Consider the following 17513-nt stretch of genomic DNA (forward strand, 5'->3'; position numbering starts at 1 on the left):
ATAAGATAAATCTTTTTTCTATGAGGTAGCAAACTATTGTTGAGCTCAAAAAAGTTTTTAGTGTTTGAAAAGACTTTCCAAGCTCCATGCCTATTCATTAAGCTTGACAGGTTATGCAAATTTATAGCTTGATCCTGCAAATTTTTGCCTGTAAAAATTTTGGTTGAGAACCTGGCTTGGCCTAAGAGAATTCATGCCAAGACTAGTAAATCTGGTGTTTTTCATATTATTTTGCCTGCTGAGATGAGTGATACTATTCGATGTCCCTTTCAAGACTCCTTCTAAATATACTAATTACTACTGTTGCAAAATGAGTTCGAGCCCCCCTCCTTCTGGAACTGGATATATGCAAGTTTACTGATTATAGGGGGTTTGAATTTTCTGTGCTGATGAAGTTGTTCTACTTGATGGTAGTATTTCCTACTGTGCTTTTATTACACTAGCCATGGCAGCCCTAGAAAAATTAGTATTAGATTTTAATCATTTTTTTCTCATCTATTCAAACTTTATTCCTTTAAAAAACTTAATTTAAAATTGTTTTATCGTTTTTATGGCACTTGGTATCTATCAAGTGACATATAGCAATCGCAAATTCTGTCGGTCAGTCGGTCTGTCTGCCCTGGTTTTGCTACTTTAGGTACTTCCAAGTAAGCTAGGACGATGAAATTTGTCAGGCGTATCAGGAACCAGATCAGATTAAATTAGAAATTGTCGTTCCCCCGGTTTGGCCATCTGGGTGGGGGGGGGGGGTGGAGTGGGGGGAGGGTTAATTCTGAAAAATTAGAAAAAATGAGGTATTTTTAACTTAAGAAGGAGTGATCGGATCTTAATGAAATTTGAGCTTTGGAAGGATATCTTGTTCAGAGCTCTTATTTTAAATCCCGACTGGATCCGGTGACATTGCGGGGAGTTGGGTGAGGGGACCTAATATCTTCAAAAACGCTTATAGTGGAGGGATCGGGATGAGACTTGGTGGGGAAAATAATCAAAAGTCCTAGATACGTGATTGACATAACCGGAACGGACACGATCTCATTGGAGGAGTTGGGGGGGGGGGGTTAATTCTGAAAAATTAGAAAAAATGAGGTATTTTTAACTTACGAAGTAGTGATCGGATCTTAATGAAATTTCATATTTGGAAGTTTCCCAATATTTTCCTTGATTCTTAATCGGTGTATTCAGGTACCTCGTAACTCAGATCTTTTATTTTAAATCCTGACTGTATCCAGTTTCATTGGGAGGGGGGGGTGGTGGAAATCTAAAACAGTTCAAAATAGGGATGAAACCTTTTTATTGACAGTGAATAGATATAAAAATATTTAACTGGATATTTCAAACACATATGCAGTGTTCATCATCAGCAGTAAAACTAAAAGACATGAATAAAAATAAACAAAATTTATGCCTAATTAACTAATTACATATAGTTTATTGCTCTTATTTTTTTTCAATGCAACAGCGGAGGCAAATCTCTTTGACCTTTTTGGTTCCGGTTCATTAGAATTATCTGACATATTACGTGGACAGAGGTCATAGCTCTTAGGTGAGGTGATATTTACTTTAACGTCTAGGTGATATTAGGCTAGGTGATATTTATTTACGTCTTCGAAGTTATCTACGTGGAAATCTTGAAAAACGCTTAGAGTGGAGGGATCGGGATGAAACTTGGTGGGAAGAATAAGCAAAAGTCCAATATATGTGAAGGAAATAACCGGACCGGATCCGCTCTCTTTGGTCGAGTTGGGGGGGGGGGTAATTCGGAAAAATTTGAAAAAATGAGGTACTTGTAACTTAATATGGGGTGATCAGATCTTAATGAAATTTGATCTTTAGAAGGATCTTGTGCTTTAGATCTTTTTGATCTTGTGCGCATTTTAAATCCTGACCAGATCTAGTGACATTGGGAGGAGCTGGAGGCAGAAACCGGAAATCTTGGAAGTTGGAAATCTTGGAAAACGCTTAGAGAAATTGGGATGAAACTTGATGGGAAGAATAAGCACAAGTTTAGATATGTGATTGATATAATTGGAACGGATCCGTTCTCTTTAGGGGAGCTGGGGGGTGTTAATTCGGAAAATTTAGTAAAATTGATATTTTAGCTTAGGACTAGGTGACCGGATCTTAATGAAATTTGATATTTAGGAGGAACTCATGTCTCAGAGCTCTTATTTCAAATCCCGACCAGATCTGTTGATATTGGAGGAGAAAACCGGAAATCTTGGAAAATGCTTATAGATGTCGTAGATACGTGATTGATTTAACCGGATTGGATCCGCTCTCTTTGGGGAGTTAGGGGGTGGGGCTCAGTGCTTTGGCGAGTTTGGTGCTTCAGGACGTGCTAGGACGATGAAAATTGGTAGGCATGTCAGGGAGCTGCACAAATCGAATTGATAAAGTCGTTTTACCCGATTCAACTATCTGGGGGGCTGAAGGGAGGGGAAAATTTTAGAAAAATTGAGGTATTTTTAACTTACGAGTCGGTGATCGGATCTTGATGAATTTTGATATTTAGAAGTACCTCGTGACTCAGAGTACTTATTTTAAATTCCGACTGGCATTAAACTTCTGATTTTCCTTTTAAAGCAATCTATTGATTCTTAGAATTTTGCCAGGGCTGTTACCATATGAGCTCTTGGCTCTTCTGACCTCGTCACAAGTGCCATATGAGCTCTTAGCTCTTGTTCCAATGACTGGCCAGTTGAAACAGCATCTGTTTCAAAATCTTTTAATTTAATCCTTTTTTACTTACTAATTTTATTTTGCTTTGGCAAGTCTTTACTTAAAGTGTTGTTTTTAATTTTTGAAGTAACCAAAATAAAAATTATCCTACCTAGGTGTGCCCAATGAGACAATTGAGTGATGGTCAAAGATGTAGAGTAGTATTTGCCTGGTTAGCCTGGCAGGTGCCTCATATGTTGCTCCTTGATGAACCTACCAATCACTTGGATATGGAGACCATTGATGCTTTGGCTGAGGCTATTGCAGCATTTGAAGGAGGAATGATGCTTGTTTCCCATGACTTCAGGCTTATTAATCAGGTACGTTGTTGATTTAAAACTGAAGTATGTGTGATAGACCTTATCACAGATTAGCGCAATCAGATGGATTACTTCTTATTATCTTTTGCTGTCGTCACTGCCTGTATAGATTTAATATTAATTTTGTGCAAAAACTACAGGTTTTTTGTCTGACAGTTTAAAAACCAACCTATCTGCTGTAAAAATTAACGTTTGACATAAACTTTGCTCTTGATTGGGACTACTTGTGCCTTTGACTGAAATTAGTTTTGATTGTAACTATATACGATTGTTACTGCAATTACTTGCAACCAAGACAATAGAAATTGCAAGCACTTGTGACTGGGACTGCCACTACTTGTGACTGTGACCACTTACGATTGGTATTACAGCTACTTGTGATTGTGACTGCAACTAATTGTCATTGCGACTACTCTCAACGACAACTACGACTACTTGCAACTACGACTGTGACTACTTGCGATTCCGCCTGCTCGCGAATGGGACTGCAATTACTAGTGACTGTGATTGCTCATGACTGTGACTGCAACTTCTTGTGAATTTAACTGCGACTGGGACTGTGACTGCTAAGGCTACTTCTGCTGATATGACTGCCGGTACCGGTACAACTACTAGTGCTACAACCTGTTTAGCGAAATCAAAACATTTCAAGACCATCAGGTTTTCAAATTGACGCATATATGCAATATCTCAGTAAGTAACAGAATAGAATATTAAGTTGAAAATTTAAGGGAAAGCTAAGGAGGATGTAAAACTAAATCAAAAGACATCTAGATTGTCAAATGGGTGTCCATGCAATGTCCGAGAAGGGGTAATTTTCTTGCTTTAGAACTTTCACGGCAAAAAATCGGGCATGATCAACTAAACTAACAGACAATACGCGTATCCAAGGCATATATCTTAATATGTTAGGAACGTTTAAGGGTATTAAGTTAAAATTTCCGAGGCATTTTGAGCTGAATCAAATACGCTATGTGCATTCATATTATCAAAAGGACATAGATGCAATATCTCAGGAATTATTCATTCAAGGTTTTCAAAAGCATTTATCCTCGATATCTTGGCAACGTCTTAGGGAAATAAGTTGAAAATTTTAAGTCATGTTGAGGGGGGTGACAGGCTAACATATGTCTATATTTATGGCTATGACATAAGATCGAACAGAATGGCTTCAGTCCTGTAGAAGCCCAAAGATTATGCATCTTTACAATTCATTTATTGGAATAATATGCCACGTATCCATCCAGCCGATTTTTTTTTTTTTATACAACTGTTGTCGAAATCTGTTGTTTTTTTTTTTTTTTTTTTTTTTCATTATATAAATGGCAAACTGAAATTCTGATTCTTAAGGGGAAAAACCGAAAAAAAAAACTTAAAAAAATTTCTTTTATTATCCAATGAAAAAAACTGTGTCAATTCAGAAACTAAATTAAAAACTTTCCGCAAAAGAAGTTTTTCAATGAAAAGTAAAGAGCTTCATTAAGCCAAACACGAGCAGAAATGTAGTACAATAATAATTCAAATATAAAACAGAGATAAATCATTATCGATGAACAAGGGAAACCTCAAACCAACAGAAATTTCAATAAATAATCAAGTCAAACTTAAAACAAGCAGAGACTACACTAAACAGAAGTAAGGCTAACGCTCCTTCTGCCCTGTAAAGACGAGAATGTCTTTTAAATTTTACTGAAAGCAAAATACATTTTGAAGGATTTTTCTTTTATAAACTTAATAAATACAAAGCTGCCAAGATTTTCAGGAACAAATACGAACATATATTAAACTATTAATCTGCATTCATTGGATCTTTTCAGTAATCTTGGTTAATATTATGTTCTTTCTTCTGCTCATATTAGGCTTAATTTAGCTCTACTTTTCTTTGAAAAACTTGCATTACGGATTTTTTTTAAAATTTTACACAAGAAGATCAGAAGTTTGCTACATGTGCAAAAACGAGGGGAAAACTTATCTTCATACTTTTTCTCATCTTTAATCTTAATAAACCTTGATATATTTTGCACAGTGAAATATGTGACCCCATTATGGGGTTTTTTGCCTAGGAAAACATGAAAGTTATAGTCTTGAATAGTGCTTAGCGAATTAAGATTATCTGATGAAAGTTTGCCCAACATATGTTGCTCCTAATTTAACTTGTACATTTTCTAAAAAGAAGCTTAAATTAATAATTAAAACAGGGGAAAATAACATCCAAGAATGAATTAAAAAGTGCATTCACAAAAGAAAGCACAAGGTGCATTCGCTTATCGCGACATTTCTGCGTATGAATATCAAAATTTAATTGTGTTGCGAGAGCAACACTTTGGTTTTTTTTTTTTTTTTTTTTTTTTTTGTTCCTAGTACCTCGATTTCAGCTTATTCCTAGAAAGTGGTAAGGGTCTAACCTCTGTGGTTTTTATGGAAAGTGTAGATCTTAGGCCAAGTTGATGAATATGACTTTCCATTTTGGAAAGCTTCGTAGAATTCTTGCTTGGGGCCAAAAAGGATGGTTTTTGCTTGTCCTTGAGCCAGAGCCTATAGTGTGTGAAGTTAAGTGGAGTTACATAGCCTATGTCAGCGAGAACAGCTGTTTCTGATACAGCTAGAAATAAAAAAAATGACAATTATTAATCTACTTTGTTTCACAAGTGTTAAGATTTTCTTTTCGAATAATCTTTCTAGGGGTTAAATTTAACTTTATTTTTAATTGTAGGTAGCTGAAGAAATATGGGTCTGTGAGAAAGAAACTGTCACAAAATGGCAGGGAGATATCATTTCATACAAAGAACATCTTAGAAGCAAGGTCCTCAAGGAAAAGGAAAAGGCAGCTAAATTTTGACTCTAGAACTCATTTTCTCTCTCGCCTTTCATCTCAAGATGGTATGCACATTACCGCCGTGATAATAGATCTTTACCAAGAGATTTGAAAAGTGCAAATTCTAAATAAAATTTGAGCCTCGCATGACTTAATTTGTTTGTGAAATTTAGGATATAACGGATTTGTTTTTCCAAGAAAATAAGATTATTATCTTGTTTATCAATGCGTAGCATCTTGATCGTGTCATCCTGCATCTAGCATTGTGTTTTATGGCAGACGTTCTTTTGGCAGAAAAAAGTGTCACTTGGACATATCCGATAAATAGCAAAGCTGACTTGTAAAATCGCCGTGTGAAAATTAATGTAAATACCGACTAAAAAAATCTATTTTTTCGGAATTTGATTATACTGACATTGTCCTAAACAACTTTTCTCGACGAATTGGCATTAGCGGTTTTGTCTCAGTTATGATTCTGTAAGGTTTTCAAAAACGCAATTTTATCCGTAAAGTTCCTGATTTACAAAGTAAAGAAACAGGGAAAAATTGATGTGTTATTTTGAAGCCTTTAGAGTTTAATAATTTGACTTTGGTTCTGATGACCCCTAGCTAGAAGCACTTACCGCTTTTGGACAGGATTCACATTCCTAGTTTACTTAATTCTTGTCTTCAGGCGAATATTGTTTTGATAGCTTTCCCCTAGATGTGAATATCAAATAGAAAGCTGACTAGGGGAGCCAGCTAGCGAATAAGCTTTATAGCTAGTGTAGGAGTCAAATTAGCAGCAGCGTTGTCAACATGATAGTAGTCTTTTCTTCTCATGCGTTTTAAAGTGATAGGATTTAATAATTTTAACAATTTTCCTCTCTTGTCTCAATGCATAGCTTATTTCATTTGAGTGTTTTAGAAAGGTCTGCTTCACATCAAAGATTTGAAGGGTATAGCTTAATTTTGTGAACTTCATTGGTCTGTGCTCCAACTCTGCGCAGCTAGTCTCTCTAGCGGCTGGGGAAAAGGCAATTTTTCTCATTTGAGCAGGATAAAGACCAGTCCCTTGAATAGCTTTGTTACTTCGAATGTCGAAGTTTTTATACATAAACAGGAAAAAGGAGGATGATCCAGAAAAAGTCAGTGTAGATTGACTAGGCCGTGGCGGTTGTAATTCATTTTTTGTTCATATCTGGTCGTCCAATCGGTATTTTTTTATCACTTTTTTACATCACTCGTCCAAACGGTATTTTTTTCGTTTGTGTAACAAACGAAATAATGATTTTGATAAGGCTCTAACAAAAAATTTGGGTAAATTTGAAGTTGCTATCAGTAACTCTAAAAGCTGTTTCCAATGGCACGACACTTGGTTGACTTTTTCTCATAAGGGGATAATGAAGACAGGGCTCATAAGATTCATCGCTTGATTTTTTTTTTTTTTTTTTTTTAATTGAACCTCTTATGGGCTTTTGAAACCATAAGGCATTTTATTTTTCAGCATACAAATAAATTCGTCTTATGGGTTTATAGACATTTGCAGAAATTGAAACGAAATCATTCTAATTCTCATGACCGACTTTCGTTCTGGCAGTTTACCTTTTCCATAGAGCACTAAATCAGCTGCGAACTATGGTACGAATATTCTCTGCAGTGATTACTGCGGTGAGACTTTGAGCTGTGGTAATTAACATTGATTAGTCTTTAAAAATTTCAGAATCCTTCAAATTTGACCAGATTCACTGTATATTCATAATAAGAGTGTCAAAAGACAGCAAAGTACTATCAGAGCTCAAAGGCAAGCGTTTAGAGTTGCTGGGTGCAATTAGGCCAGTAAGCCTAATTACAATATTTTGGGATTGAAATCTGACAAGTCAGAATGGAAACTTGACTAGCTCCAACAATCTTAAGGAAGCAAAATATTTAAAAACTAAGAACGAGACTAGAAAACAAAATGATTCTTGCTATCAAAGATCTACCGATTTATGAAGAACCAGAAGAGATTTATAAGTACTATTTTTGTTCATAATAAAAAAGTTACTATTCTTTCAAGTAGCCTGATGCACTTTTGAGGCATCTTGCCAAGAAAGTATTCAGTGAAGAGTAGGCTATAGCCTGCATCAGATCATAGCCTAGATCAACCAATCAAAAGCCAGGACAGAATTTATTTAGGTAAAATTGTTAAAAAGGATATAATGATGCAAACAAGGTAACTGTAAACTTCTGAACTAAGATAATGTTTCTTCTCAAACAGAGTTTGAACACTATATTGACAGGGTTGCAGTTTTGTCCCTGGGATAAAATTCTGATAAAACTTCAGATTAGCCTACTAGCTCTCTAGAAAATAAAAGATAGGCTATTAAATAATGACAAAGACCACATTGCATCTCCATAATACAACTACAGAAGAGAGAATAATGAGGACTTTTTTTTCCCAAGACAGTGAACCAACAAAACCTATTTGAATATTTTGGCCCTATATTAAAGGGATGTATTAGACAGCCCTTTGATATAGGGCTGAAATATTTAGATAGGTTTTGTTGGTTTACTGTCTTGGAAAAAAAAGACCTCATTATTATCTCTTCTTTAGTTGTATGATAGGCTATTAATTTCAACTTGATATGCCCCAAGTGGTTCTGAAGCAGGCAAAGATATGCTGCTTTGATGATTTGGCAGCACTTAGTTCTTTTTATTTGCCTGTAATTTATCTCTGCATAGATTATAAGTCCCAAGCAAGCTTATAGTCCAAAAGTGTTTTGGTTCAAGTTCTTTATTATTCTTTAACTATACATATTTAAAAATATTTGGTAAAAATCTAGTTAATTGACTTCTTGCTATCTTCAAAAGGGTTTAGGTTAGGAAAATGAAACTTTCAGGGATGTGTCTACAGGCTAAAGTATGTCCCGGGAAGGTATTTTAAAGTACCCACCTCCACTCTTTCTCCCTCTAGAGGGCCCTGAAATTTGTGTACATGACAGGTCTATACCTATTAAGATTTTAACAAAACAATGTTTCACCTTAATTTTCAGTTACTAGTTGCTTTTTCTCTGCCTTGGTTCTGAAAATGCAATTCCTGTTATTTGAGTAGAATTTTGAGCCATATCAATGTTTTTTTTTTTTTTTCAAAATTTAGGAAATGTATTTGGATATCTTTAAAACCTCATAAAATAGAATTGAGCAAAGTTATGAAGCTGAAAACAGTTTTATTGTGCTTCAATTAAGCAGAAGATCTATTTTCTAAGGTTTCACTTTTATAACATACATATTTTTAAAGGTCAGCACCCTTTGCTATCTTGGAAACAGTTTGACTTCTTGCTATCTCAGAAACAGTTTAGGTTAAGAAAATGAAACTTTCAGGGATGAATCTACAGACTAAACTATGTCCCAGGAAGGTATTTTGAAGCAGCTATCTCCACTCCTTCTCCCTCTAGAGGGCCCTGACCTTTGATGGCCTTTAAAAATATATGTCTAGATTTCAATCCATCCTTATACAGGTTAGAAAGGCAAAATTAAATTAAAGAGCAGGAGAGAGATGCTGGTTGCTAATAATCACTTTTAGCCCTAAAAAGGGCATTAGAACTTACAATCTTCACTTCGGTGTGCCCTTTCCATGTTTGTATTTCCAAGTTTGGACAAGGTAGCAAAAAGCCCTCAGGAGGATCCTGGTATCTCCAACCACTTTTGACTCTTAAAAAAGTGCTATATATTCCAGATTACAATCAAATGAATCACCTCTAAAGTTTCTACAACCACCCTTTTTATGCTTGATAATATGATGCCATGAAACTTTCATTTGATGTGGTTATATTACTCCACCATTGGCTTGTATATGATTGATATCCACCATAGTGATATGGTTCCATACTTGATTCTGCAGAGCTTTCATTTTATATGTTTGTAGTTCTCTACTGTAAGCCTGTTTTTCTTTTTCTATCAATTGGAGGCTACACACAGCATTGAATGGGGATTATGAGGAGTGGTATTGGTAAATATTTACTTTTGTTCCAAGTGCTCTAAAGTACACCCATTGCAGATATCTTTACTAAAGCTTCAAATTCTGTCAACAGTAAAGACAACAGCTTAGATGAGTAAGTGTTTTATCCAAGATATTTTTTTGTTTGTATTCCATAGAATAAATAGCTGCATATTTTTATACTAATATAAACCAGCTAATTCCTAAGTTAACTGAATTAGAGAATGTTTTGACAAAAGAACAATATGACTTTGCTTAGTAAATCCCATAAATGGAAACATGATTGAGTAAAATGAAATAGAAATAAATGGCTGTCATGCAACATCTAACCTGACAGATGGGGAAAGAGAAATTGTAATCTAATGAGCAAATCATTTAAAAAAAGAATGAGAATCAATTCTCCCACACAATGACACAAGTGTAGAAATGGTTACAATCTGCATAAGAGGATTAACACCCCTAAATCTTTTAAAGGACAGAGCACCATTTGTGATTTTATGGAAACAAAATATATTTAAACATTTTCTCTTTTATAATGTTCATAGATCAAAATTTCTTTGAATTCCAGGAGTGAATATCATTATATATTAAACAGTCAATCTACTTTTGTTAGATTCTGTTGGTAGTCTTTGTTATTATGGTGTTTTTCTTTCTTAATTTGTTGATTTTATGATAAATAAAAATACATTACATGAAATAAAATTGTTCTCAGTAAAGTGCAAATGATGTTGTTGTCTTTAGAAAATTCAGGGGTTTTACTTAAAACAATATTTATTGTTTTGGGTCTCATTATTTATTTATAGTCATTTCTGTTTGTGTTAAGTTTGAATTACTGTTTTACTTTATTTTTTGGTACTCTTTGGCTTAATGTAGTAAAGAAGTAAAAACTTCTTTTTTAAAAAGAGTAATATAAAATTAATCAGGGAGGTAGTTTAAAAGGTGAAACATGCAGACCATTGCACAGGTCTCATACAAAACACGGATAGTTTTTTAATTCTAAATACCTATTTGATAACTGAAGGAAGTTTAATCCATTCAATTTATATAACCTTTATCTATGTCTGTGTATGGCAAATAACAAATCTTTCAATAATGTATCATTGAAATATAAACAAAAAGGGGAGGTCTGATACAGGACACAGAAAAAAATCAAATATCAAAATATCAAAATAAAAAGTTTACTTTTTAAAGTCTGTAAAGTTTGATTTTTGCCCACATTTGTTTTCCCAACATATCAAATATTCATCAGTATTACAAAGTACTTTATTCCAAAAGTCTTCTGTGTGGTTTTGTATGGTTAAGCCTTTAAGTTTCTGAATAAAGTCTTCATGGATTTTACATTTTTATTGGTCAGCTGGAGTTTCATGAAGCGATAAAAATTACTTGGATGCAAAGAGCAAAATTTTGAAAATCCAGTTGGGTATTCTATGTGGGATTCAACAAAAAGGGCAAAGGCCTCTTTCAGAAACATAGTTAGATTATATTTTCTCTTTCTTATTTTTTCTTACCATTCTCGCAGAATGCTATTTCTTCCTTCATACCAGGCATTGTGTAGGATATATCAGGTCTAATAAAGAACTCTTCTACAGCTTGAATTGTTTCTTAGGATAATATTCTACTTGTACCAGATAAGTCGTGTTCCATTTTTTCCTGCAGCTCTATACATACTCTTTTAGCTAAACCATGAACTGCAGCATTCTGTTTTCTGGGGGAAACAGGTTAATTCCTTGAGCTATGAGCTAATGTTTTTCCATATGATTATGTTCTTTGATAAGGACTTTGGAAGCTTGTATTTAGTGTAGCTAGAACTTCAGTAGAAGTATTTTCTTTTTTTGACTGTCTGTATTTTCTTTTCTTTTCTGTTTCTTTCTTATGTGATTTTTTTGTCTTCATTTGTAAGTGTTTCTTTTTCTTTGCTCTGTATTCAGCTATATGCTTTTGTTCTTTTGCCAAATAGTCTGGATTTTTCTCTGTAAGGCATTTTCTGTAGTCCTTACAAATTTCTCCATGGGACTTATTCTTTTGTGGCTTCATTGTTGAGTTATTGTCTGAAATTAAAGACCTTTTAAATTATTCTATTAAAGGTTAGATTAACCTGTGAAATTATCAACCTGTCCTGTACAAGACCTGTTAGTCTTTTACAGGGCAACATTAAATTTATAATAATTGTTTACCAATTAATGCTATAGTAATGAGTCTTGAGGGATTCATCATAGATAGAATAAACTTAGAAAATATGAAATAACAAGTTAATTAGTCATACAGTTCTTGTGTCATGGAACTTTTTCAAGTTTAAGGTCTTGTACAGGACATTGCCACTTCAGTATAATTTGTTAATGGATATAAAATCAAATCCATATGATTAATTTCAAATAAGTTTGTATATTATGTAAGAAGATATATTGCTGTTATGTACTTTTACGCATTTTTGTAATATATTTTCATTACTAATGAATCAGCTACTTATACCATTTGATGTACAATATTTTCTGGTTACATGGAAAATGGTCACTTATCTTATCTGATTGAGTTTTTTGTGATATCATGAAAAAAGAAAGCTGGCAACACTAAATAATGAAAATATGGAATGTCTAGTTTTTCCAGAATTAGCAAAAATAGGAAATTAGACACATTTTTTTTTTTTTTTTGTAGTCACATCATGGAATGCCTCTTCTGTAATTTAGTAGTCTATACCTTTTTTCAGGGAAGGGGGGTAATACTCCGTAAAGGAGGATTTCCTGGTGAATGAGTTATGCTATATACTTTGCAATATTGATTTGAACTTTTAACGAGGAAGGCAACACTTTAATTCTCTTATTAGTAATGAGCCTGTCAATACAAACATATCATTCTTTCTTATTGGAAGATCGCAGGGTCAACTAGGGGCTTTAATGTTTTTGTATGGTTCTTTTATTGGCAAAAATCTATTTTTATAGATTATTTTTAAAATTTTCGAGAGTGAATGTGGACATAGGTGCCAAAACAGAAATCCATATGTATTTACATCCAACCTAGAATTGCCCATTTATAGCATGATTACAGCCTCTCTAGAGTACAAAGTTTAATGGAACATAGGTTTATTTGCATAGAAAGAGCATCCTAGGAATCATGAATCTGAAACCTTTAACATTTAGTTTTGTAGGGATGTGAATTTTAATTGGTATGGCTCTGTCAAATAAAATAATAACTTTTTGTTTATTGTTCTGTAATCTTTATGTTGTTCCTTATTTTTTAGTAAGCTATCATATATATAATTTTTGATTTAGTTATGAATACATTACAACACAACCAAGTGGTTTAGAAAACCAAATCAGAAGTGCAAGATTAAAAACTCAAAGTTTTCTATCTGAGCACCAAGAAACAATCAGCAAGGCTAGACATGTGTATGAAACTGGAAAAGCTCACTCTAAAGGTAAGGATTACTGATTATATTATCATAGTTTTCTAATTGGCCCAACTCTCCTAATTTCATATTTTTCAAAACAGTATTTCTCAAAAAGGGATCTACTTATGCTAGTTTCCTTTATCAATTTTGTTTTATTGGGATTGGACCCTGTAAATATTCCCTTTTAATTTCTAATATCCTTTACTGGCTATATTCCTGTACTTTTTGTCTTTCCATGAATTACTATAAATTACTTGATGATATGCTGTTATTGTATTGCTGTTAATTGTAATGGTAACTATGTAATTACTAAAATTATTAGTAATGACAGGATGCTTGGTCAGAGTTTCATTACGATTCTTAAAAAAATTGCCCAATCAAATTTTGCATTTGGCAGAAAATGTATTTTATATTATTATTCAATATTCAAATGTATCCAGTAAACAAAGGTTCAGTAAGACTCTATTGAAAGATAATCTACTGTTATTATAGAGGTATTAACTTATTAGTAACTTTTGACGTATAAAAACAGCTCCTTAATAAAACTAATAGTAACATTCAGACTTACAAAGCACCTGATTATTATTCAAGGTAAAGGGTAGACTGTGACTTGTAAAATTTTTCTCATGTATTGTAATGTCTTTTGCATTTGAGTCAGGTTTTTGACAGAAGTCAATTTAGTTTTTTTTTATCAATTCAGTTGTTCAATTGATAAAAAAACTAATTAAAGTTTATTTGATAGATTTTTTAGAGTCAGGAAATATTGGCATTGAAGTTCATAAGAATGACCCAGATGCTACATTTGTGACAATCCCGAAAGACAAGAATAATACTATTCTATTAGTTTATTAATATTATATTAGGAGAATAATACTATTCTCCTGACAATTGGACAGCAAAGAATGTTGTATATTCACAAGTTTTACGTAGTGAAAAACATAGATATATCTATCTATATTCACAGGTGGGACACAGGGACACAACTGCAATGGCGCGTAACTAATATGGTGCGTAACGACTTACGTGCGCGGGGGCTTGGGGGGCGCGAAGCGCCACCCCAACAGCTATATATATATATATATATATATATATATATATATATATATATATATATATATATATATATATATATATATATATATATATATATATATAAACTAGCTGTTGGGGTGGCGCTTCGCGCCACCCCAACATATTGTTGGTGGGGCGCTTCGCGCCCCCCCAAGCCCCCTCCGCGCGCGTAAGTCATTACGCGCCATATTAGTTACGCGCCATTGTAGTTGTGTCCCTGTGTCCCACCTGTGAATATAGATAGATTTATATATGTGTTTCAAACTACGTAAAAATTGCGAATATACAACATTCTTGGCTTTCCCACTGCTGGGAGCTTTCCGTTTCCAATTGCCAGCAATTGATCTGAAAATGTTTGACCCGAGTCATCGTTTTGCAATCGGACACGCATATTTGTAGCTAATTTTAATATTTTTACGTGTGCCCATAAATTAGAATTTTTCAGGCAAGCATTCATTTCGTCTGCAGGAGTTAAACTACGTAAAAATTGCGAATATACAACATTCTTGACTTTCCCATTGTCTGTGCATATACAAAGCCGTATGTACTAATAATGACGTCATATGCAAACGCTCTTTTTACAAACAAACAAACATGCATACACACAACTCGTTTTTATATAGATAGATAGATACAATACAAATTAACTGCGTAAAACTTGCGAATATACAACATTCTTCGCTGTCCAATTGTCGCTGCATATAAATAGATTGTCAGGTTTACCGACCCTCGAACATGCAACGTACAATTGTCCATGGGAAAAACAATCAGTATTAAAGATCTATACCACATTTTTCTAATGATTGACCTTGAGCTTTGTTAATGGTGATTGCAAATGCTAATCGAATTGGGAATTGCAATCTTTTAAATTGAAAAGGCAGATCCGTTGGAATCATGGGAATGCGAGGAATAAGAACAGCCTCACCCTCAAAAGGCCCTGTCAAGATTGTGGCCTCTATAAGGTTTTCCATTGTTTTTTTTTACGGCAAGTCGCGTGCCATTGCAAAGCTTTGGTGGGTTGATATTTCTTAAAAGTATTATTGGTACGCCTATTTTTAGTTGTAGCACGTGTGGTGGAAACCCTGAAAGATCTATGGAATTTAAAAATTCAGATGGATAATTAACCGCTTCATTTGGTTCCAAAACTGTGTCGACTGACTTGTAAAGGACTGCCTGGTCTCGAATCTTGGTCAAAACAATATTGTTGATTTCGTGGACGTCTATATTTTTGGGTGCGAAAATCGCTCTTTCACTTAGTCATTTATTATTTTTATAATTTTTTAGAATATTCGGAAATACTTTTTCAATCAATTCATTTTTGGACGTCACTAAATTACAGCAATCAGCAGGTAGTTGTATACGTCCTGAAATTGAGTCTACTGGGAGCTTTCCGTTTCCAATTGCCAGCAATTGATCTGAAAATGTTTGACCAGAGTCATCGTTTTGCAATCGGACACGCATATTTGTAGTTAATTTTAATATTTTTACGTGTGCCCATAAATTAAAATTTTTCAGGCAAGCATTCATTTCGTCTGCAGGAGTTGTTCTAGGTATTATAGGTAATGTTTGCCTGAAATCTCCCGCAAGCAATATTAATGTGCTGCCAAAGGGTTTCGACTTCCCTCTCAAATCTTTCAAGCATTGATTCAGAGCCTCGAGCGATTTTTTGTGTGCCATTGTGCACTCATCCCAAATAATAAGTTTGCATTGCTGCAATACTTTACCCATCCCAGATGATTTGGAAATATTGCACGTGGGAGTTTCTGTAGAATGCAAATTCAGAGGCAATTTCAAAGCGGAATGAGCAGTTCTTCCACCAGGCAGCAATGTTGCGGCTATTCCGGACGACGCAATTGCCAACGCTATATCATTTTTTGATTGAATTGATGCCAGAATCAGTTTTATCACAAACGTTTTACCAGTACCTCCTGGCGCATCCAAAAAGAAAATTTCTCCAACGTTGTTATCGACACAATGCATTATCGTATCATAAATGTCTTTTTGTTCCGACGTTAATTTGGAAATGTTATTTTGTACATACGACAATAGATCACTCGTACTGTAACTTTGTTCACGATCCAATTCTACACATGTCGAAACAGCAGCGATACGGTTAGGTGAAGGCATTCCCAAATCCTGAAGAGGTTTGTTTGCCATACGTACGCACAAATCTTCTATAATAACTAAAGTGTAGTTATAAATTTCTGATTTAAAATCAAAAGTCATATCTGACGTCTCTAACTGTTTTCGATGGAGTATATCTTCGGACATTTTTGACTTATATTTTTCCCATAACTCTGTAGGAGCTGATGGAGAGCAAGTTGTTAAAATGATGCCAAACAATGCACGAATTTGACTTGGGGTTGACGTTTCGCACGCGTCATTGATGCAGTTATCCCAGTGTTGGTCATTCTCCAATAAATTCAGAGCTTGGCATTCACTACGGTAAGTGTCATGTATATTACCGTTTACAGTTCTCAAATATTCAAAGGATGTCGGACCGGGTACATTCACCAAAAGCAGGCGTAGAAAGAAGCATTCATGTTGATTGGGGTGAACGGTGTAGAGTCTTCCTATCGTGGTATCTTTGAAGATGGTAGGTTGGCCGTCGACTGACTGGCTTCACTATGAAATACATATCGCCGAACCTTTGTTTTTTTAACTAAAATCTGGTAGGCATTGATGACCTTATCCAAGTCAAAATCCAAAACCCAATCATCATCGCTATCATTTTCAGTTTTGATATGTTTTGACTCTCGCTGTCCAGGTGGATCTTCATCTAACTGCGCGGTTTTGCGTTATTTAGCCTCAAGCCTGTTTACTTGCTGTTCTTTTGATTCCTCGGCACGCTTTCTTTTCTGACTTTCTCTATCAGCAGGAAGTTTTTTGGCATAGACTCTTTGAGCATCTTCATCGGCTTTTGCCATTGTAAGTTCATCAGTCATTTTAAACTTAAACATTAATAGATTTCTACGTGAACATATATGTCTTAAATATCTTTAATGACGTCACCGTCATAGCAAAAATGACGACAACTAACTTCATGACGTCAGTCGACACAGAAACATGACGTCACCTGACAAACAGACACACAGACAGACAACTTATTTTTATATATATAGATAAGTTGTTTGTCTGTTGACTGACGTCATGTTTGTCGACTGACGTCATTATAAGGATTGAGCTGTATGTCGTCATGAAGTTGTTTGTCGACTGACGCCATGTTTGTCGAATGACGAAATTACA

The 17513-nt window shown here is 34.5% G+C and overlaps 2 protein-coding genes across 4 annotated transcripts in view; both read left to right on the plus strand.

Annotated features, from left to right (window-relative positions):
* LOC136028679 (ATP-binding cassette sub-family F member 2-like) overlaps nucleotides 1-6003 on the plus strand; it is a 335229-nt gene extending 329226 nt beyond the window's left edge. For both annotated transcript variants that reach the window (XM_065706514.1, XM_065706509.1), the window contains exons 10-11: nucleotides 2835-3038; nucleotides 5752-6003. In XM_065706514.1, the coding sequence (XP_065562586.1) occupies nucleotides 2835-3038; nucleotides 5752-5877 (330 nt within the window). In that variant the 3' untranslated portion in view covers nucleotides 5878-6003. The remainder of the gene's footprint in view (nucleotides 1-2834; nucleotides 3039-5751) is intronic.
* Nucleotides 6004-7700: 1697 nt separating this feature from the next.
* LOC136028700 (uncharacterized) overlaps nucleotides 7701-17513 on the plus strand; it is a 33554-nt gene continuing 23741 nt past the window's right edge. For both annotated transcript variants that reach the window (XM_065706535.1, XM_065706546.1), the window contains exons 1-2: nucleotides 7701-7848; nucleotides 13078-13223. In XM_065706535.1, the coding sequence (XP_065562607.1) occupies nucleotides 7793-7848; nucleotides 13078-13223 (202 nt within the window). In that variant the 5' untranslated portion in view covers nucleotides 7701-7792. The remainder of the gene's footprint in view (nucleotides 7849-13077; nucleotides 13224-17513) is intronic.

Source organism: Artemia franciscana, chromosome 1 (assembly GCF_032884065.1).
Source record: "Artemia franciscana chromosome 1, ASM3288406v1, whole genome shotgun sequence".
Classification (NCBI taxonomy): domain Eukaryota; kingdom Metazoa; phylum Arthropoda; class Branchiopoda; order Anostraca; family Artemiidae; genus Artemia; species Artemia franciscana.